The sequence below is a fragment of the Vidua chalybeata genome, chromosome 3 (assembly GCF_026979565.1).
Source record: "Vidua chalybeata isolate OUT-0048 chromosome 3, bVidCha1 merged haplotype, whole genome shotgun sequence".
NCBI classification, from domain to species: domain Eukaryota; kingdom Metazoa; phylum Chordata; class Aves; order Passeriformes; family Viduidae; genus Vidua; species Vidua chalybeata.
In genome coordinates, this window is record NC_071532.1 from 82,139,381 (window position 1) to 82,162,476 (window position 23,096).

Below are 23,096 nucleotides of genomic sequence, written 5' to 3' on the forward strand. Positions count from 1 at the left end.
AAAATTCAAAACAGGAATTAGCCATAAAATTATTGAGGGATTATAAGTGATCAGCTCTGATGGATTAATTCCTACCACTGAAGTGTATCTCAGTGTGTGTCTGAGATTTCCAGTGCTCCTATAAGAAATGTAATCCTCATTTTTGATGTAAATTAGTATTACTGAGCATCTGGTATATAGAGCATAAATAGCTGCAGAAGAAAACTCATCCCAGCTACAAGCTGCAATATCCAGTACAATTTTTTTTTTCCAAATTCATTTCTAGTAAGAAGCAGAGAATGGGATTGGAAAAGCAGGCTTGTGTAACAGCTGTCTCTGATTTGGGCCTTCCCATGAACATTAGCAGGGTCCTTTTCCCTTAATCTCACAGAGGCATTCCTTACTAATATTTTAAAAACAAAACAAAAAACCAAGCAAGCCTTCCCAATGTTAACATACCACAAAACAAAAAAAAACGTAAACAAAAAACACCCAATAAACAAACAAACAAAGAAACAAAACCCAAAACAACAACAGCAACAACAGCAACAACAAAACAAAGAAAAAAATCCCAAACAAACAAATAAAAATCCCACACACCCACAAAAACCCAACACTACAAAGCCTGTAAATATATTCTTTGGATATGACAGTATTTCTACATTGCAGGTCTTAGTATTGTACAATATTCAATAATTTAATTCCATTCCTCTGTCATGTCCTAAATGATGTGTTTAAGAACACATAATTACAGATGAAATCATTGCTCTCACATAAGGCTGTAGTACAGGATCCATGAGTATGATGATAGCACTCACAGGATAAAAACATCCAAATGTGAAAATCCTTGTCACTGAGATAAAAGTAAACTCCCTGCTTAACAAAGATGGGGTAAATCAGTGCAGATGAACTGGCTGTGTCCTGTACAGGAAGAGGCTGTGTGTCTGTCCATGCTTGAGGACATCCTCCTATCAGCACGTCCAAGTGGCAGGCCAGTAAACACGAGCTGTTTCCTCTGGCTACCACAAGCCTGCCAAGGCCCTTTGGGGTAATGCTTCACTTAATGATTTACCCATCCTTTACAGCTGATCAGGCAGACCCCTGCAAATTCATGGCTTGTGACAAGTTTTCCGAGTGCGTACTGAACGAGTGGACAAAAGAGGCTGACTGCCTTTGCAAGCCGGGCTACGCCAGCCAGGATGGATTGCCCTGCCGGAGCCTGTGCGAGCTGCAGCCCCATCTCTGTGTCAATGGTGGCAAGTGTGAGCTGGTGCCAGGAAGAGGAGCAGTCTGCAGGTAAATAGATTGATGAATTCCCTTAACAGCCCCATAAACCATGCTAATAAGCCAAAAGCTAGACATTCAGATGCTGTAAGTCACCCTGCAAATACCCTTCTGAAGTATAAATAATCTCATGGATTATGGGTAAATCATGGATAAATCCATTTCTGCCTGTTAGTATACACAGAACATTATGATCTAGTTATTTTTAAAGATGCTTCAGAATTTTATTAGAAATTCAGCATCATTGGCAGTGATGACACACACAAAGGCATACATTCATTTCAGATTTCCAAACACATTTTGGAAAAATGAAATAACACATTCACAGTTTTGCTACTGATTACATGATAGTGTTTTAAGAAATTACATTTTTTTAGGATATATTAAAAACAAAATCTTTATTCATACAGACTGTGATTCCAGACCACACAATAAAGCACATGAAGGCTGAAGCTGCTTTCAGGGATTTCTGGGAAAGACTTGAAGATTAGCAGCTCTTCCTAACTGCAAATATATTTCTTAAGGATTTTTAAATGGAACTATCTTAAGTCAATATTGAGAACTACACAGTACTTGAACACATTAAGTCTCTTTTAAAAAGTATCAAGTTTCTTCTCGTTGTAAGACTAGACAATTCAGACAATTATGTGAGCTAGACAATTACGTGAAACTGTACACTAGACTGGCACACAGCAGCTGACCAGCCATGTGCATAAGCAAGAATAAAGTTACAATTCTTGCATTTCTTTATTCTCTCTTAATACTTTGACTGGATTAATGATACATCTTTTACCTTACTTAGAATAGAACACCAAAAAAAAGACCACTGGACAAATTATTCAAATTATTCATGGTAACAACCCAACTACCAAAATTACTTTTCTTCAACGGGCACAGGCATTATATTGAATTCACCACAGTTACTGCCAAATTCCTGACTTTCAGAGTCCCAGTAGAGCAGCTGCAGCATTTAGTATTGGAAATCAGCCTGTGAGCTAGAAAGGTCCTCTTCAAAACCTTGCTGAGGTAGCAAGGGGTCTGACCTACTCCTCCAAGACTGATGCACTAAGGAAAATAACTCTTTCCCCCTTCAGAAAAACCCTGAATGTAGAGGTATACCAAACCATCATGAGGAGTTATAAAAGTATTAAAAATAATAAATTAATTTTTTTGTGAATTATAGCAAGTCACAAATTCCCGCCAGTGTCAAACTGACAGCTTGTGCAAACTTATACTATCAGACAGAAAATTATAGCCTTCTATTTGCCCTTGTGCTCCATGCAAATTCACTTTCCCCTTGTCTTAAAAGAGGAGTAGAATTCTGCTATTTGTAGAAGAACTCTTATTTCAGACCTTACTCCCCAGCATGAAATCACCATTAAACAGAATATAAGCTTCAAAGTTGTGTTCAGACACTTCCTTAAAACATACCTGAACTTTTGAAGTTCTAAACCACAAATGTTACCTGTGGGACTAGAAATATGTCAGAGATATTTTAAAGGTATTATTTCCTTAAAATTTGTAGGTCGGCAAGGAATATGTCAGCGTCTTTTTATTTAAAACTCACTCTTGAATGTAAAAATATTATCTTTCCCTATCATCAATCACATTATTTTCATGCAGACACATAATTATTTGTAGTGGAAATAATGAGTTCATATTACATTGCAGATTTTCCATTCTTTTTTGTTTAAGATACTCAGGTTTTTTTGTCTTGAAGTTCTGTACATTTTTTTCTCTTCCTTTCCTTATTTTAGATGCCCTGTACGTAGACACCAGCTTTACCAAGGACAGCGCTGTGCAAAATTTGGTCCAGAACCCATACAACCCTTCATTTTTAAACCTCTCATTCTTGGCTTAGGAAGCCTTGGTTTTCTTTTCATCATTTTAATTATTAAGATAAGAAGAAAATGCAAAAGAAACTCTAATATGCAGTAAGCTGCTCACAATCTTTTCCTTCACATTTCAAAATATTCCTTTTGTTTCTTTTGCAATTTAAAATCTTACGTAAACAAAAATGTTCTGCATTGTAGAAGTCCTACCCTCAGCAGCTGCAATTCAGAAAACGCTGTAAGGATTAATCCTGCTTTTGAACACGATGAATCCCTATCTAGCTTTTGTCACACGGCTTGCAGTGTAAGTGCCTGTCTCAGTTCCTCAGAGATCCTTGATCACGAAGCATTACATGAACTTGAAAACACAATTCAGCCTGGAGGTAAACTGCATGGAAATCCCTTTCTCATCCCTCAATAAACAGCCCCACCTGAAATAACAGGTTCACCTTCATGTATTAACTCCACAACTAAATCAAACTTGAAGCTACTCTCTTGCTTGGCAATTTCAGAACTGAAAATACTAATGAATTCATTGCTTTCCACATTTACTGCAGTCTAGTTTTCACAACAGGACTGTAGAACTGCTTTTCTTACAGCTCTCTTGCATGGCTCTGGCAGTCTATCCTAGCTGAGTGCTTTTAGTCATTTAGATAAGTAATTAGTGGTTTGTTTTTTTACTCTTGTAGGTCAGCAGATGAGTTTACAAAACCAAGACTGACAAGTTAGTCTCTGGAATTCTTCGTTTCCAGCATCAGCCAGACAAAACCAAGGTTTGTGACTATTTTCAAGAACCTTAGAAATCTGTTGTGTCCCATTGTTAATGTCACCAGGGAGCCTTTTTGTAGTAATTTCATACAAAGAAAAGCTCAGGTGTTTTTGATGCTTGATATGACAACTACATTTTCTTCTTAAATGTTTTTATGCAACAAAGTTCTATTTTGTATAACCATGTGCTAATGCGGCAGTCACTGGAACAGGTGAAGGAAGAAGAAATATCTGAAATTACAAATTAACACAAAACACAATCCAAAGAAGAGGTTTAAATAGCAGTACTAGCTCACTTAAAATCTCAGATCACTCAGTCTGGTTAAGCTACATAGAGTTTGACAAGTAGGAATTCTAATTTGAGCCGAATACTGCTCATATCTCAAGTATTAGTTCAAGTTTTGCTACTTGAAACCCCCTGTATCTTTGTGGGAGGAAGAAAAGACAGAAAGGAGAAAAGCTGAGTCTGGAAGACTGTTTCTGATGTATCTGAGTATGTCCTCTTGATAGGTACCAAAAAAAAAGCTTTTACTTTTCCATTTTTCATTTTGCTGAATTACAGCCCAATTAGGAATAAAAAGGTTTTGCTATAGCTGTTAGCACCCATTGTTATTGTGGGGAAGATCAGTACAGGAGTGCCCTTGGCACTAGCTGGACATTTTGGAAGACAGGATATCAACTACGTGAATCTTGGGCTTCTAACATGTTTGTTGTTATGTAAATAAAGGAACAAGGAAAGAAATCATAAAGAAAGATTTATTACCACTGATCTTCATCATATGCAGGTCTGGTCTCTTCAAGTACAGTTACAGACTGAGCTGAAAGTGAGAGGACTGGAACACAAAGATAGACGTGGACAAAGATAGCAATGGACGAAGCAGCAGGGAGTAGCAGTTTGGAAAAGCTCAAGAATGAACTCACTTCACTGGTCATAAAAGAATGAGCACAGATGTTTGCAATTAGTATTTTATACCCACCTTAAAAGAAATGTGCCTGTGGGCAATTGTAGACCAAAAAACTTTCATAATAGCTAAACTACTTAAAATACTATATAGAAAAGCATTATATATTTTACTAAAGTAACAAAATGGTATATCTGTGAAAGAAAACCAGGTCTGTGTCATCTAAACAATATTTGAATTGTCAAAAGTACACTGACAAAGCTCTTCTCAAGATCTAGTTAAATAAATTAGTTTAGTGAGAAATCCAGCAACCATAAAATTGAAATGGGTTAAAAAAAAATATGTGGCTATTTTTCACTGTTACTTAAATTCACAGTGAATGCTTACATCACCCTTAGATTCAGCATGTTTTTAGTGCTTTGAAAAAAGTCAATGGCAGAAGAAAATGAAACCTTTCATTAGCTGAAACTAAAAGGAGCACTTTGATTTCACAATCTAGAAAACTTCTTCAGGGCTAAAATTTTTAAAATAAAATATGGCACTTGAACTGAATTTTCAGGATGTGGCTATCTACAGCTTGTAGGCCAAATTGAGAGTTCAGTATCTAAATTCTGGTCTGCAGTATGTAATGACAGCAGTGACAGCTTTTTAGGACGTATTATCTAGAGTAAGTACAGCTCTGTACTTATAAAGGAATATATTAAAAGAGGCATAAAGTTCCAATAGAAGCTAAAATAACCTTAAAATCCTTCCTAAATATGAAAAATGTCTCCAGTTTAGTTATAGAACCACTGCATGGAAAATTATTGCACAACTTACTCATCAGAGGGGGTTTTGATTGGGTGGAGTTTTACCCAGTTAGTCATTCAAAAACTAACAACTTTAACATATCCAGGGATGGGGCATCCACAACTTCTCTGGGCAATCTCTTCCAGTGCCTCACCACCCTCACAGTTAAGAATTTCTTCCTTACATCTAATCTAAATCTCTTTCAGTTTAAAGCCATTCCCTCTAGTCCTATCACTCCCTGACCTTGCAAAAAGCCTCTGTCCCTCCTTCTTGGGCCCCCTGTAGATACTGAAAGGCCACTGGAATGTCTCCCTAAAGCCTTCTCTTCTCAAAGCTCAATTTCTATAATGAACTACCTATTTTGATGACCTTGCCTATTAGATATTAGATAAATAGTACCTTTTCAAATTCAACAATACTTTCCAAATGGTTTATGAGACTTTCTCTTATAGGTATTCAAGAAAGAAGGTCTGCATTATTCAAGATTGGACTTCAGGATGACTATGGAAAAAAAAATAAAGGATTCCTAAATATACAATATTTTGGCTCTAAAATCAGTGCACATTTAAAAAAATAGTTTTATTGAAGGAAAGAAACTGAGTTGAGCACCTTTTGAGCATGTCTAAAATGCCTGGTAGGAAGTCCCCACTATTAAGATGCATGCATTAAGCTTCTGGTGCATACACATCTTAACTGTTTTATTTAAGAGCTGAATGCTAGAAACAGATTTTCCTGAGAAGTGACATTTTTCAATATTGTATGTTACAGTCATTCTGGTAAAAATGTCAATGGAGCTTCAGTGCATTTCTATACCCCTTTATTAACCTTCCTTACACCCACTGATGCAAATGGTGAATGGAAATTAGAGCTGTCATTGACCAAAGGCCGCATTAAAAGCATTTGGGAACTTCTTCATTCCATCCCTGAATGCTCACATGGCAAATCACACAGTAGTTGGATTTAATTTTAAGGGTTTTTTATGAACATCAGATTCCTATTTTTCTGTTAATAAACACATCATTTTTACATAAGCTTAACTGTTTCATTCTGGTGACAGCAAAACTATCACGTTATCCTAAGACTTCAAACTTTTTGCTGAGGTCCAGTATGTGGAGTTTCATCTTTCCAGAACATGAGATTTATATTCACAAGCATCCTCCTGGTAGTGAGTAAATTAGAATTCCACATGAGAACCTATATTTTAGAATCAGTATCCACACAAATAATTTTGAGAAGTTACTGTTAGTTTTTGTACGAGAAATTCAAGCAGACAACGGGTGGCCATTAAGTATTCTGTAGGCTTATTAATTTATGCACTATGAATCCACAATCCTGATTCAAGTAGGAGCATTATTTTACCTTGAGTATCTTTTTCTAGAGTACATATCTCTATTTATACTCTGCACCAGTGTTGTATTCAGGCACTGGTTTGCTGCTTGGTGCACACCAGAAGTCGTACTTACAGCTCAAACTGAGCTTCTACAAAGTTCATGACAATCCTGGATGACAACGCCTCATTCAGATGTGAAACTTCCGTGTATTCAGGACAGCAGCTGACTGGTGACAATTCTTACTTGGTGCCGTGCAGTTACCACAGCAAAGACTGAACTTTGGTCTCCCTTCTCAAGTCCGCTCAGAACTGTTTACGAATTCCAAACAACTGCACGGGTTTGCCTGCAAAAAAACCACCGGAACTGGTGACTGCGTACGATGAAGGCAGTGCACCAAGAACACAAGGTTGAGTTTCTAAGCTGAAATAGTGGTTTTACTTTCTTTATCTAAGTAGGAAAGAAAAATAAAGAAGAAACCTAAGATGTGTTTTTACACAGTAACACTTCAGAATAAAATTACTTTAAAAGTACTTTTTGCAGGGCACTGCAAGTCATCCTTGCCTACAAATGCTAGCTTTTCACTATTGCTCATGTAAGCTAAGAATGCATTAAGAATGCTGATAGCATTCCATTTTTTTCCATTACAAATGTATTTTTGTATGTGTTTAGTGTATTTCAACTTATACTAGTTATCAATAGCCAGATTAAAAAATAAGTAATTTTAAAATGTGTATTTTAATAATGATTATTCATGATTGTATTTATCACTCTCAACTATTAATTACCAAATATATTTGCCGGACATAAACCTTTTGTATTTCAATAAAACATAATAAAATTATTTCCTTGAAAATGTCACAGGGAATTGAAGTGGTACCTAATATTACACTAAAGCTCATCATGTTACTTTAAAACTGATGTAAAGTTACAGTTGGAGATAAAAGCCATAAGGAATAAGGAAACTGAAACAAAATTGCATTTCCTAAATAAAGTATGAATTACTTAAATCTTTTTAAATTAAAAACTACCACTGTGAGTTGGCCATTAAGATGAAAAAGTTCTCTGAGACTCTAAGGGGAATACAAACAAACAAAACCCCACAAAAGCAATACCACATCTCCATCCCAAACATAAAGCTTCCACCACAGCACACACATTCAAAGCAGCAGAGCTGGTGTCACCAGTCACTGACTGACACAAACTAAAATTAAAAGGATGCACAATACACAGCATAGCAAATCGGAAGCGATGGCAATAGATGTTTAAAAAGTTTTGAAAGTAAAAAGATACTTGTTTAAATAAATACTGAGAAATGAAGTATGAGATTTAAGATAACAAAATCAGAATTTTCTAATATCAGAATGTTATTTTGGAGGAACACTTACCTTAGAAAGTAAAGACAAAATCTTTACTAGAATAAAGCTTTAAAAAGTAGATTTAAGTACCAAAAATATCTCATGGAAAAAGAGCAGACAGAACCAGCAAAGGAATATTTTTATATTTCTCATAACTTAATTAACCCTTATGCTTCAACTCTTCAAAGACAAAAACAGTAAGAAGATACAAGTAAGATTTCAACATGTAATGTCTTTATTTTTTATTTTTAATTTTCAGTACAGTATTGAGAGGTCATTTAAATACTTAAAATAAAGATATTTGAAGAAAAACCCAGAGGATTCAACTAGGTAAAGAAAAACACAATCTTATCAGTGGATAAAAGATAAGTATTGAATGACCTTAGGATCTTCAGAGTAGCATTCTCAAGAAAATGCATATTCCTGGGTCACCTAGTCAGGAATTTAGCTTAGTGTGGTGATTCTCTTCCTATGCTTTGTTTTGTGGAGCATTTTAGGCAGAACTCACCTATAATGGACAGCTTCACTGACAGGCAGGAAGAATTTTATTTTTTTAAATGAAATGCACAGAGAACCAAGCCAATGTGTTTTAAAAACCTCTATAATTTTCTCTGTAATTATAGATTAGATAGGCATCAGGTCATCCTACAGTCCTAAAGATCAACCCTCTCCCCTCACTTTGTATTTCCTCTCCAAATCAACCAACTATAATTATCTGACACAGTACAAGGGATCATGGAAACAATTGGTATGCAGTTAAATATTGCCAGACAGGTAAAAAAAATAATCTGAAACTAACTGAAAGTTAATTTTGTTTCACAAAAAGATAAGTAAAACTAAGAGCAGAAGCTGCTTTTGGTGTGGAGTGAAAAAAAAAAGGGGGGGGGAAAGCAGCCTGCTACTGTGCAAACTAGAATACCCTGATTTCTGGAATGCATCTTCTGCTTCCCTCAGGCATACTTCTGGAGCAATGCTGGGAGGTGGGAGCATCTCATTTGAGATGTCCAGCCACCAGAGGCTCTTCCACTATTTCAAAGCCCATTTTATTATCATGATAGCTCATATATGTTAGTCATTTAGTAAAGAAAAATTTCCATACATCCCATTCTGACAAATAAATTTTCTTTTCAATGCCAGTGAAGGAAATCCTGACATAACTGAAGTAATGGAGTGGAAAAATTCAGTTAATTGTATTTAAAGTTCCCTGCAGGTATGTTTACACGCATACATACTAAAATATTTAAGCACATATATGTGTACATACCTCCACACATGTAAGCATTTGAGGTTCTTTGCTTACAATATTCAGTCTCATAAGATCCAAGGATTTTTAAAGATATATACACTAAGATGGAATGTGCTAAGTCAAGCAGGTAAACCCAGACAGAAACAAACACAGATCAGGTCAGTGATTTTTCTTCCTTAGATCACATGAGCAAGCACAGCTTCTTGCAGTGCTAAGTGTTTGGGGACTGGAAGTTGTCACATTTTGGTTCCAATGCAGTAACACATTAAACCAGTAATCCCAATTTCATAAGCTGCACCTTTAAACTCACGCAACACTGTACAGGTTTGCACACAACTTTCCAGCCTGCAGTCTGATGCACTTCTCCTTTCATCTTCCAGCCAAAAATGACTGTTCAGTGAAGAATTTGGGTAAAATTTGCAATCACATGACCAGGAAGTAGAGTGTGTCTGCAGTAGAAGCTGAGATTCCCTGACACAGTGGATGTGTAGAGGGTTAAATACCACTTGAATATCTCCACATTATTCCCATAAGGAGTGCATTTATAACAACAGCAGACTGTGGCACGCAACCACAGTCTAAGGTCAGCAAGGAGCTTTCTCTGTGCTACAGAACCACCCCTCTCGAATATTAAGTATATTTATGCATTTAAAGTTTCCAAGAGGTTTCATGCTCAGTAAGGAGTGTGGAAATTATTTTATACTGTAAGCAAACTGTCAATTAAAAAGGGCAAAAATTCATTTTTAAATCAGGCTATGTAATTGGACATCAAGCTACTTATATTTTGGGTTTTTATCAGAGAGATAACAAATGGTCATGTTTAATTTGTTGAAATAATGGTCAGCAAGGTAAAGCAATGTTCACATAAGTGAAAGAGATGTGTCTTTTAACTGTATGAAATTAATGATTCCCACCCACAAAAACTCCCCAAACAGACAGCTTAATAAAGGAACTGTTACAAGCTATGAAGCTTGATAGAGGAGATTAATATACAGCTCAGCATCCAAATCATTATGATATTCCAGTACACTAAAAATTGTAGCTATTTCATCAGCATATAGTATAGAGATGCATTCTGTTATTGGACCAATTTTTTACACAGTCTAGCAAAAGTTACAGACCTTGTATATCTTGTTACAGTTAAAAAAAGAGGATTTCTGAGGCTCAGGCCTCAATATTCAGTTAAGTTATACTGCCAGCAAAAAGCTGAACATATTTCCCTTAATGCTATCCTTAATCTTATATACCTTCAGATACAATTTTGTGTAATATGTTGAAATTACACTACCTGGCTAAACAAACTGTCCAAGAATTGCTAGTAGAAATGTGGTCAGAAAAATAAAATCTAAAGCAAATTTGTACTAAAGAGAAAAAAAAAAAAAAAGAATCTACGAGAGAAGTGGTATAAGCCCTAAAGAGCAGTACATCCTCTGAGGACCTCCAATATTATACTATTTTGACGTATATGAATGTTTTTCTTGGAATATACAGAAAACCATTTCTCTTAAACCAAAACAGAGAATGCATTAAACAGGGGCTTATAGGTCTCAAGTCTCCTCTCAAGGAGGATTTCCCTCCAGGTTCTGGAAAAACAAAAATCATTAATTACAGACACTAATCGGTTTGCAAATCAGGACATAAAATGTCTCAGATTATATAAAAGTATACTCCAACTTCTCCGTAACAGAAGTCAAAGCTAAGGCCTCACAATTCCAGTCATTAGAAATATTATATTCTATTTTCTAGGCCACCACTTGAAGCCAACTACTCAGTGTTTTAAAGAAGGAATCTTATAAAAAGGTGGTTGCAGTGCAGTTCTTTGCAGTATGTACCCAAGTACAGACAGATTGCTTAAAAGTGTTAAGAGTTATAACAGAAACTGTTAAAGAAAATGCAACATAAAAACAAAAATGCAGCAAACTACAATGACTGAAGTTTCTTCAGGGTCCTCATACCTAGTAAAGTTCACTACACAAATTAAACATCATGAAGTACAAATTAACAAACCACATGATTAATAAAATCTGTTCACTTTATATTAAACATCTCTACTCTGATTACAGAATGTTTAGGTCCCCTGTAGCACAGAGGAACTCTTCCCTTTGTATCATGGGCACGGTTCTCATCTCGAGGGCTCCTGTGCCGACTGCCCAGTTATTTCAACAGGTTCTGCAGCATCGCCGTAGCGTAGGTAGGGCGAGCTTGTCTGCTTGCAATCGCGTTTTGGAGATACTGGATGCCTCCACAGCGTTCCCAAATTTCTTCAAACTGTCTCGGTAAAATTTCAGCACCTCGCTTTCGGGTCAAGCCAGTCTCTTCAAGATTAAGCTCACACATATCCATATCATCCTTACCTGAAACGGTAAAGGGAAAAAGAAAACATATTTTACATAATTCAAAGGTCCCATCAATAAAAAATAGATCCTTGTTAATTATATTTCCTCTCTGTAGATCTGGTTTGCTAGTAGACTTCAGAGCTTATGAGGAAGTCCTCAGATACAGGCATTTTTCAGTTTCCTGTTTTTTTGTTACACAGAGAACACTAAAGAAGTATGAGAATAAAATAGTATCAGATGCTGCAATTGACAAAGCTGTGCTTAAACAGCAAGAAAAAAGGAATAAAGGGAAGAAGCTGAAAGATCATCTCAATATGTTCTTCTGGAACCCATTACAGGATGACAACCACATTTGGATTACATATACTTTCAGTTTCAGGCCACTTCACCAGTGAACTGCTTTACTTTTGGTTAAATGTATCAAAACAACTAAGAATTCCAGATTTTGGATCAAGTAGCTAATCTGTCAGCCTACCACCCAAAACAAACAGTGCTTACCAAATGGGACCAACGTAGGCAATCTAATGAAATGTGTAGCTCACAAACTAAATTGTAATCTTATTTTTAACGGGTACTCATGACAGCAGCGCTACTTTTAGCTATGGGCTTTGGCACTGAACAGCAACAGTTGGTATAAGGAATTCTACTTAATATAATTTGCAGAAAATAAACTTTTGTTGCTAGTAAAGCATAATTCTGAAGTGAAACAAATTGGCTATGGCCTTTCCTCAGCTCCTAAGTTAAATACAAAATCTCAAAACATAGAAGCATAAGCAGCATTTCTCCAGTGTTTTCTGCCCTGCTCCTCACCCTCCAGAAAAGGAGGATACATTTCACTACCAGATAAATTTCTACCTATCCATTGCAACATTTATTTTAGATTTTTAAGATTAAAAAGCTATTCTCCAATACTAAGTAGCATAAATAGGGTAAAAGCATCACCTTGCTATTAGCCCCATGCTATGGAAAGACAATGTAACATATGCACAGAATGTTTTGATACAAACTGCTTGTAATTCTTTATAGCTAACTAAGAAACAGCATAATAATGAATAGACCTTTCCCAGATAAATTGTGATGCTTAATCTTCATGCTCTCTCCAGTTCAATGAATAATCTGAGGACTTGTAATAATAAAACCCTTTCCATTTGGATTCCCACTCTATGGCATTCTAAATTGAAGTACGTGTACAAGTAAAACATAGGACCAGTTACATGTCCAATGGATATTCTGAAACATTTGGCCACCATCTCTGCCCAGAGAAGAACTGCTGATGATAAAAAGAAAAAAAAAAACCTCTGCATTTTTGAGTTGCAGTTTTGCTTTCAATACCAACCTGCTACAAGCAGAATGGGTGCCTTGTCAGGGTGAAGCTCCATTTGCCGAGCAATCCAGGGCCCGTCGAAGTGTGCGTACCACCAGCCCTTCTTCTTGTTCTGGGGGTCTTTGTACTGGTCCGCAGGGCGGATGAAGGGAATGCGGAAGTAGCGCTGCTGTCTGTTTATTTCAATCTCTTGTTGTCTGCCTGGTAGCTGGGCTGTGGGATTCTGTTGTGCTATCATACAAAATAACCCCCCAAAGATAAGTGAACAAAACAATTAGAGAACAAGAAAGCCATATTAATTGCTTTATTAGTCAGCACATTAAAAAACAAATAAACAAAACAACAGAACACACAAGAAAACAAATAAACCCCCCCAAAACCCAAGAGATTCTCTCTCAAGGTCATCTGAAGTCTCAGCAGAAAGTACTAAAACGTACCTAAAATGTAAATAGAAGTACTTAAAAAGTACTCCCATTTCATGTAATGTACATTCTGTTAATCGCAACAGCTAAAACACTGGTCAGAAAAGGCTCATGTTAACTGCTGTATCTACATGTGGCCCAATTGCATGTTTAAACAAAACAAAGTAAATAAAATAACATATTCTACTTTAAATCAATATTTAAGGTAAAATTTCCCATATAAAATTTCTTACCAAACAGAAACATTTATCGGTAATTGCTTTTGTTCAGTCAATTTCTTTGTAAAAAAGATCACAGTGCACAGAAGCATTTTCAGTAACAAACATACAAAGCATCACTTAATGTTTGACAGTCAACACAGAAGGATGTATAATACTGTTAGAGATTGATAATTTGTTAATAGAAATGTTGACAATAAATATTGCTTATTACAAAGCTGCCATCAAACAACTTTCTGCCTAGATTTCTATATGTCAAAATCTGACATTAGAAGTAATTTCTGGCTGCTTTCTTTTTTCAAGGAATTATCTTAGACCATTAAAATCAGCTGACTCAACTTCTAAAGGAGAAAGTTACATAATTTTTTTTCAAGTTTCATATATATTTTTGGTAACTATTTTCCACACAAATTTTTGGACTTTTTGAGTTCCCCATATTTCAGACTCTGGAGAGAAACTTGCTTTCAAATAAAAGCACGTACTCTCTACGTTAATTCATCAAATGATCAACCTTCTTAATCTTACACATACACTATCATAATTAGTTTTAACTAGTAAATGCTCTTAAAAGCAACACCCTTTCCTTTAATAATCGCCCCTGCAAAAGTTAGCTACTGATTCTGTTTTAGTGGTTTACACCACTGTTACAGATACCCTGCTCAAGAACCTTTACCATCTCTACAGAAGAAAATCAGTATTAACTTCTTATATGTTTCAGCAAAAAAGGAATCATTAAAAGCAAATTCAATTTTTTTCCTTGTCTATTGAGCAACAAAGGTAATTTCTGAGCTAACATTCAATAATATGAAAAATGACAGTTACTTTTAATAACTTTACAGTCATGAACGGGACTAGAACATAGACTAGCAACTGCACCTTGAAATTTCTTCTGCTTAGATTCAAGCAAAAATAATTTCTCTAAACTTGAAGAGCAGAACCTTAAAAACCCCCCATGTGTTATACATATTGAATCTCTTTTTTTTAATGTGTGCATTAACAATAAACATAGAAGAAAAAACACCCAGATTTTAACATGTGAATGCTATTTTTATACATCAACTCTGATAAAACACATACCTTACAGGGTGACAGAGTTTATAAAAAACTAATTCAATTTTCTACAAATTGTCTGAACATTTATCCCAGCAGATGAGTGCTTAAGTATTGTTAAATACTTTTTGTACTGCAGTGGTAATTGCTAAGGCTCATCTCTACCCCTAGGCATGTCTAAATCCAAGGGCAAATCTAGAGAACAGGAATGATAAACAGCCAATGGAACCTCTACTTGGTGCTATAGAACTGTAGCTCTCTATTCGGAAGAAACCATCACCTGAATGTTAGTCTGTGTGCTAGAATAAATAGTTGTTAAATTATGTTGATTCGAGAGTTTTGCTACAACAAAAAGCCATGTGAAGACAATAAAAAATGCTAGAATGTTATTTCAGGGGCAGGGGGGAGGGGCTTGGAAAAAATAGGAGATTATTCCTTCCAATATTTTATGTAAGAAGGTTATTTCACTCTCCCTTCCCCATGACTCCTCAAATGGGTAGGATTTCATGAAGACAAGTACATTTTTAAATTACTACAGTAATGGATAATTACCATCAGATGAATAACATTGTCAAATTAGAAAATATTTTTTTTACAATTAACTTCTACGTACATGTGTAGCAAAACACTGGATCAATCAATGTTAGTATAAAGCTCTCAAAGTGTTCCTATTCTTCAAAGTTAGCTTAAACAACTGTCTCCTCACTTACTTGAGTTGTTCAAAAATGGTGCAAAATCTGTGAACAAATATTACATGTTGAACAAAACATGAAAGTGCTGATCCTTTCTAAGTTATGGTTTCATTACAACATCAACATTTTTCACCAATGCTGATAACAGACAAATGGGAATTCTAGTTACAACATAAATGCAGATTCTAAGTATTTCTACTCATTTTCTACTTCTATTTTCATCAGGATTTTACCTCAAAATTAATCACCTTAATAATTTGCAATTCCTGTAACAAAGCTTCAGTGGTATATATACTAAGCATAGATTGCTCTGACAAATCTGCTAGTTAATTAATGTAGTAATTTTCTTTTTTGACATTTCTGCTAGGAAAAAAACTTTTAGACCTCTGTCAATACCAATAATAATATACAAACCAGTGCTTAGTTTCTATACTGAATGTATTAATTTAATTAAAGGACAGTTGTAAAATTACATTAAAGGATACTGTAAAACTACATTAAATCAAAGAAGTGGTGGAAAGAAAAAACTACATCATTTTAAGCACATATCCACTACCACTAGAAAGACTTTTAGCTTAAACACCTAAGAAATCAGAATTCCTTCTTACTACCTTTGCAGATCACTACAATATATATACATGAAATGCCCATGTGGTATAATTATTTGCAATATGAAGAATTATACTGGCATTAAGAGTCTCTAAAAGTCACTATCAATTTCTTCTGAACTGCAAGCTTCTCTTATTCAGAAATATGATGCTATATTTCAATGAAGGTAAAAAAATACATTGAAAAAACACTGGAAAGAATGCAGCAAATGCCTGAATAAAAGTGATAAGAATATGAATATTCTGAGCTTTGTGTGCAAAAATCCAAAGATCATCTGCTCTTTGATACTTCCCATCAGCAATACTGTGTATGAATATTTTACCCATTTAGCTCCAGAGAGAACATTCAAAGCAATTTACAAAAAAACACTTTCCAGAAGTGTTTCAAATGCCTTTTCCTGCCATTTCAGTCATAAGCCTTCTTAAGCACCTAAAACCACATTTCAGACACAAGGACCCATTCTTTGATAATATCTTCTCCAAGGGTCCAGATTTTGCCCGCCACATATCCATACTAAAATTCCCCGAAAACCTCAAACTCAGGTAATGCTCAAGCAATGAATAACTCAAGTAAATTAATCAAAGGGAAGGAAGTGCCTTTGTACATGGACTGAGATTACCCGGGGCACCTGCATTCCCTGGGATGCTTATTCTCCATGTGCCAGGACAATGCCTTAATCTCATGTGACTTTGGGGAGAGAACTTCCCCCCCATCTTCCCTTTCTTTTGTCTCTCCCATTAACTGTGTGGCAGGAACACAAATATCAAATATCATGGAACCAAAAGACAAAAAGAATGATCTGACTAAATTATTCCATGCATTTACTGTGATTCTATAAACTTCTTAGATTCCTTTTATATAGATGATCACCAGACTTCTGAGGTGGGATGCTGGGAAAAGAGTAACAGTCCACTCTGTAAATATCACTCCAGAAACCAGGTAAGTAATTTTGAGGTCTGGCAGTCTTAAACTCCCACACTTTCTTGATGAATGCAAAAGAAACTTACTCTGATTAGTGTGTTGCATTGTCAATAAACACCTGTCTGTGAAATCAGTAGAATGAGGGTCTAAGTAGAATACAGGGTCTAGGCAAAATTTGTCACCCCATGAGCCAAAACTGCAGTATTAACACTCACAGATATTTTAAAAGAGGATGTAACATGATGTATGTAAGCAGTGACGTAAATGACAGAATTAGTAGCACCTTTTAAAAGTTTCTACATCTATGTCTACATGGCTATATATTATGTAATATTAAAGTAGCACATCAATGAACATTTCACAAAATACCAGCACCTGCATCAGTAGATCAAGAACTCTTTTTAACAGACGTCAGCTGGATGTGAGAAAAGGTTTCAAGAGAGAGCTGTTCAGCATAAGTAGCTGGGTCTACTGAAAGTGTTTTAATTTCTGTGAAGAATTTGCCAATTTCAATCTTTCCAAAATATTTACCTTAAATCAACACAAAACACTCCTAAAAACTCCAAGTTTCTCCAACCTAGCAAACCCAAAATCCATTCCAGAAATGTTCTCTTTAGAATATTATCACCAAAATTACTATAAACACAAAATTATCTCTCCTCACCATAGTCTGTGACTGATTTGGGAGCACGCTGTTCTGTTTCTGCATTGCGTTTCTTATTCTTGGATTTCCAAGCATGATACACCTTTAGCCTTCGGTGGAACTCTTCTCTGCAAGCTGCCAAGAGTTCGATATCTATCCCAAAAAAAGGAGAAGGAGAAGGCATGAATGAGAAATGTCAGAAAAATTATTTATTAAATGCTTTTCTATATTGATAAGGTATATGATTGGAGATGAAATTGTAACACGAATATGATAAAATGTAATATAAAAACCCCTCACTCTCTGCAGCACAGGGCCTGTGGTTTATGGTCTAGAAAGTCTCTCAGAGTTTCATGAATCCTTTTCTGCTTTAGAGTAAAGACAACCCCCAAAGCAGCTGTTGTACTGGGACATTTGGAGCAGTGAAATGCTACAAATATTTCTGTTGACAGCATCACAACACAAGCAGCACAGAAACAAATTAAAAAAATATTAAATTGCACTACTCAACATTATTTCTGCAACTGAAAAAAAGAAGAAAAACAGCAATTTGACGGCTTAGATTTGCATTCTTTTTTCATGTATCTATTTTAATTTTTCTGAACTTCACTATAGTAAGAGACTAAATGATGACAAGGCTTTTTCATTAGTTATCTCAGAGTATCCAAGTTGGCTTCATGAGGAAAGAACTCCACTTATTACTGCACCATCTACATAGCTGAAATCATTGCTCCAGTCTTGCATATGTAAAAACAGTAAAAGAGAATGAGTTATTTTCTAATTTCTACATCCAGGAAGAAATTCTGAGTGATCTTAAATCACAAACTAACCAACTGCTTTCAATAAGAAGCAGGAAGAAACAGTAATATCTAAAAAAGGAATAATTCTTATCTGTTTCAATCTTCACAGCATTGAGGCCAAAGAGATTAATGCCCCAATGTAAGCTTCCAAAAAGAAGTTACACATTTTGAAAATTAAAGAATAATATGAATATCTAAGAGAGAATATATTTTTGCTTTCTTTATGATCTGGTGACAGCAAGAAGTGATAGCAAAAAAAAATCTTAGAAATGCAAATTCTAGGTAAAGCATAATAACTGCTATTCCCTCTATGGAAGTACATCAAACTTAGTGAACTTAATTAAGAAGTTATAACGTGTATTTTATGGCCCAAGATGTTTATTATCAGAAATATATAATCCCTAAAAGACATAACAATGGAAATTCTGTTTCCTTAATATGGAAATAGCTTCATGTACTGTTCTTTTGGGAGTAAGAGAATCTTTTTAAATTAATTTGTTATTCACGCAGACTAATGTAAACTTTTTATCTTTGTTATAGAAAGAAAGTAACACTCTTCATATAACTACAACTTGAACTCTCTCAGAAAAAAAACCTCTTACCACAGGATGTGTTGATTGTATCACGAAGCTCTGCATATTTCCATTTACTGAGATCATGTTTCTTAGAACCAGCAGCAGCTTTTGTGGCTTGCACTGCAGGACCCCTGCAATTATTTTTAAAATATATATGTATTTTTTCAGGTATTAAACAGGAATTGTTTTAAGACGAGGATGAGATCCCATGATCAACAATGTATCATACTTATTACCATGCAGAATTCTAAGAAAAAATACTGAAATATTTTCAAGTGTTCAAATTATTAAGAGAAAATGAAAATATATTTCATGCACAAAATCATATTGTAATGTGATTGGCCTCCTAAAGATTAAAAGGAATTGTAATTGATACTTTTCATGTACGGAAAGATACATGTTCTGGGTATCTCATCCCACACTGATGTACATTTTACTTTGTGCCAACCAAGATGCAGAAAACAAAGACTGACAGTAGACATTTTTAGTTCCATTCAAAAAACAGACAAGGGAAAATATTCCTGAAGTAGAACAAGGAGAAGGAAGAAAAGGCATTTCTTCTGCTATTTAAGATTGGTCTAGGACAAAATCCTTTTTCCAAAGCTTGAGAAAATATTCTGTCTTTGACAAAAACCTAACTTGAGAGAAGAAACCAAATTAATTCTATATTGGCTATCTAATAATAGCAATATTTATTCTGGGGTTGGGGGTGATGATATTGATAACCAAGAAATATCAAGGTAAAAAAGACCACTTGGACAAAAGGCTGACCAGTAAAAGAAGACTCATTGAAACGCAGCGTTTTCCAAAGGCAAAAGGTCTTCACCATGTAGGTAATACACAAGTAAGTCAACAGCAAATGCAAGTGAGAAATTATTACTAAAATCTCAATCACCTTTAAGAAAATGTACAAGGTTTCCATGTACAAAATGAACATTAGATATAAAGATAAGCCTGAATTTATTTTTCTTCCCCAAGAAATATGGTATGGATAAGTGGAAGAATCCTCCCTCAGGAATGGCAAACTTCCCATGGATTATTTGCTTATAAAATAAGTTCAAAACACTGCAACGATCAGTGATGATCAGCACACCTTTTAAACATTAAGGAATTCAGGAGCAGACACATGATTTTACCAGCCTCTGCTCATGACTAAGAACAAAAATTGAATTCTTTCAGGATCTGAGGGAATTTCTTCAAAAGAAACTAGATCTTTAACAAGGTAGCAAAGTTCTTGATGCAATAAGAAAAAAACAGGCCTTTTCATTGGAGGGTCTGTTTGTACAGTAATATCTTTGTGGGACAGGCACACTATTAATAGGTGTAATCTAGTGAATATTATTTTAACATTTAAGTTTCCATGAAGGTCTCATGTGGTACTGTGAAGTTTTATGTTTATTTTCCTTTTTTAATTAGAAGGTTATAAAAAACTATTATAACCTGAATTTCTTCTTTATGCAGATACAGCAGTTTTGAAAGCAGAGATAACAAATGCAATTTAAATTTCATTGAATAAACCTAACGTTCTTCTTAGAACAACTGAACCATCTCTTCAGTATAATTAAAACTACAAAATTTTACTGTTGGAGTAGCAACTTAATGCCTACTCATACTACTAATCTGAGTCCACACACAGCTTCCAGCTAGAGTGTGAGAAGTCCAACTTGAAAAATTACCTCTGACTTAGAACTACTCATAAGTGTAAAACAAATAGCTGGACAAATTCCTTCAAAATACATCCTTCAATATTTTGTTAGTATTGGCATACCTGTAGGACATTAAGGATTCCTGATAAATAATTTCCACTGCCTGGTGTCTAACCTTCTTGAACCTAATTTGACAAATCCTAAGGATTTTCCTTATTTAGCAACATTACCCACCACTCTAAGAGTTTGCTGCCTAATTTAGCACAGCAGAATTAGGCTGTACCCTCTCTGGTTAAACTAGTAATCTTTAAGAATGCTAATCCAATTGAATGGCTTAGTCTTTCTATTAGGTTACTACTCGGCACTCTGAAGATCACTTGTTTGTTTTCTACATGACTTCAAGCATAACAGTCTGGCAGTAAGAGGAGCATCACATTTGACATTCAATCTTCACTGCTCCACATGAGAGTTATGTATCATAAACAGTATTTTCAGACTAAAAATACAAAAGATCAGTCTCATGTTGCAAGTTTCCAGTGTATGAAAAGTGAGACAAATTTAGTTAAACAAGCAGATACTGAGAGGTAATTGCATTTTGAATTCAACCAGAATACAAAGCCTCTGATTTTGTCCCAAAATTTTGTCATCTTTTTATACATTGAAAATTGGCCACTACCATTGGAACTATGTCAATATATGCAATACAAATATGGCCATTTAAATTCACATGCTACCTTAATTACACATGATGTGGTTTATTCCTATTCTTAAAATAACACTGCAGGAGAAAAATTTAGTTACCAGCTGCATTCCAATCATCCATGATACCACTAGAAAATCCATCAAACATGTGAGATCATCTTCAGACTATATATACATAGCTTAGTAACTTTTTAAACAATAGGTTTCAAAACCTCTAAACATTTTTTCTTCTTCTGTAAGCTTCATAAAATCAATATCAAAGGTTATTTCTGCCCTCAAGTTGCAGAAAACACTTTCTAATTACTTGCTGATATGGAAGACAATAACAAAGATTTCTTTGAACAGAGTATTAGCATTTTACCAACTAGCATATTCAGACCAAAACCTGTATTTATCTTTCCTTCTGCATTGTGCATAAAATCTTGCATTACCATTCAAGAAATCTCAGAAGGGAATTTTGTTTGGATATCTCAAGAGGATTTTTAATACAGTCTTACCATGGAAATTTTCAAAACTGCTTTTATTTTAAGGGAACTCTAATTAGACTATTTCCTTATTAAATGCACTGACAGTTATATATATTACTGCTAAATGACTTCATTAACTTTGTGCTGAAACTGTAGAAACACACCTTTAAAAGATGTGGAGTTTTGTGTTCTGTTTATCACAAAGGTGAGAGGAGAAGAAAGCTGGAGAAGTATTAACGAAATTACAGAAAATTACAGGGTAGGAAACTATTCTTATTCTTTTTCAACATAGTCAATTAAAATAGCGAAGAAATAATTGCTGGAAAAAGGTAAATGTAATTTATCTGAAAGAAATAATTTACTTATCTGCTTATCACTTAAAAAAAAAAAAAAACCAAGATTCCAGTACTTTTCATTCCATAATAATTCAACCCATATCATGTGTAATCACACATGAAAATGATTGATTCACTGGTGTTATACCTTCTCACCTACCTAGACAATATTTCTGACATTTCTGTGGCCATTTGTTCCCTACAAGAAAATTGATAAATGAGCATAAACCATATATATGGATATAAAAACAGCCTTAGTAACTGCAAAAGTGTCTTGACAATCAAACTGAAGTTAAATGAAGTGCACAGAAAATGGCTACTTATTTTAAATTACTTCCATTCAGACACACACACAAACATATATATACATACATCCATATATATATATATATATATATATATACATACATACACACACACACACACAGAGTCCTGATTGTGTAAAGGGCAATAAATCACACAGGGCAGTGAAAAATGGATGGTATCTGAAAAGCTTTACAGCAATTCTATAATAATTTTTGAATAAATGTTATTTGGTATATTTGATTATTAAAGGGTTTATTAGACATAAGCAAAGTAGTGAATATAAGGTATTACAAACTGATTTAGACATTACAGATGCATACTAAAAAGATTACTATGTATATCAGTATACATAGTAATATATTATGTATATTAGTATATCAGAGGACAATATCAATTTTGTTTGATTAATTAGTGCGACTTTTATCTATTAGAGCATTCAAATGGAAAAAAATGTCATACGCAGTCATTTGTGGCTTTGTTCCATTGGCTCTGCAAATAGAAGACATTTAATATTAGACAGACTACTGCCTAGTTAATATTCTAATAATCTGAAGCAAGAAAAGG

At 34.8% G+C, this 23,096-nt stretch overlaps 2 protein-coding genes across 2 annotated transcripts in view; one reads left to right on the forward strand and one right to left on the reverse strand.

Annotated features, from left to right (window-relative positions):
- Positions 1–3,816, forward strand: part of IMPG1 (interphotoreceptor matrix proteoglycan 1) — a 51,260-nt gene extending 47,444 nt beyond the window's left edge. The window contains exons 15-18 of the mRNA XM_053939201.1: positions 1,065–1,275; positions 3,021–3,197; positions 3,297–3,478; positions 3,785–3,816. Of these exons, the coding sequence (XP_053795176.1) occupies positions 1,065–1,275; positions 3,021–3,197; positions 3,297–3,478; positions 3,785–3,816 (602 nt within the window). The remainder of the gene's footprint in view (positions 1–1,064; positions 1,276–3,020; positions 3,198–3,296; positions 3,479–3,784) is intronic.
- Positions 3,817–8,452: 4,636 nt separating this feature from the next.
- MYO6 (myosin VI) overlaps positions 8,453–23,096 on the reverse strand; it is a 103,007-nt gene continuing 88,363 nt past the window's right edge. The window contains exons 29-35 of the mRNA XM_053938789.1: positions 22,992–23,021; positions 22,387–22,425; positions 19,104–19,207; positions 17,723–17,854; positions 15,547–15,573; positions 13,159–13,377; positions 8,453–11,840 (exon numbers count right to left, since the gene is read on the reverse strand). Coding sequence (XP_053794764.1) covers positions 11,641–11,840; positions 13,159–13,377; positions 15,547–15,573; positions 17,723–17,854; positions 19,104–19,207; positions 22,387–22,425; positions 22,992–23,021 — 751 coding nt within the window. The 3' untranslated portion in view covers positions 8,453–11,640. The remainder of the gene's footprint in view (positions 11,841–13,158; positions 13,378–15,546; positions 15,574–17,722; positions 17,855–19,103; positions 19,208–22,386; positions 22,426–22,991; positions 23,022–23,096) is intronic.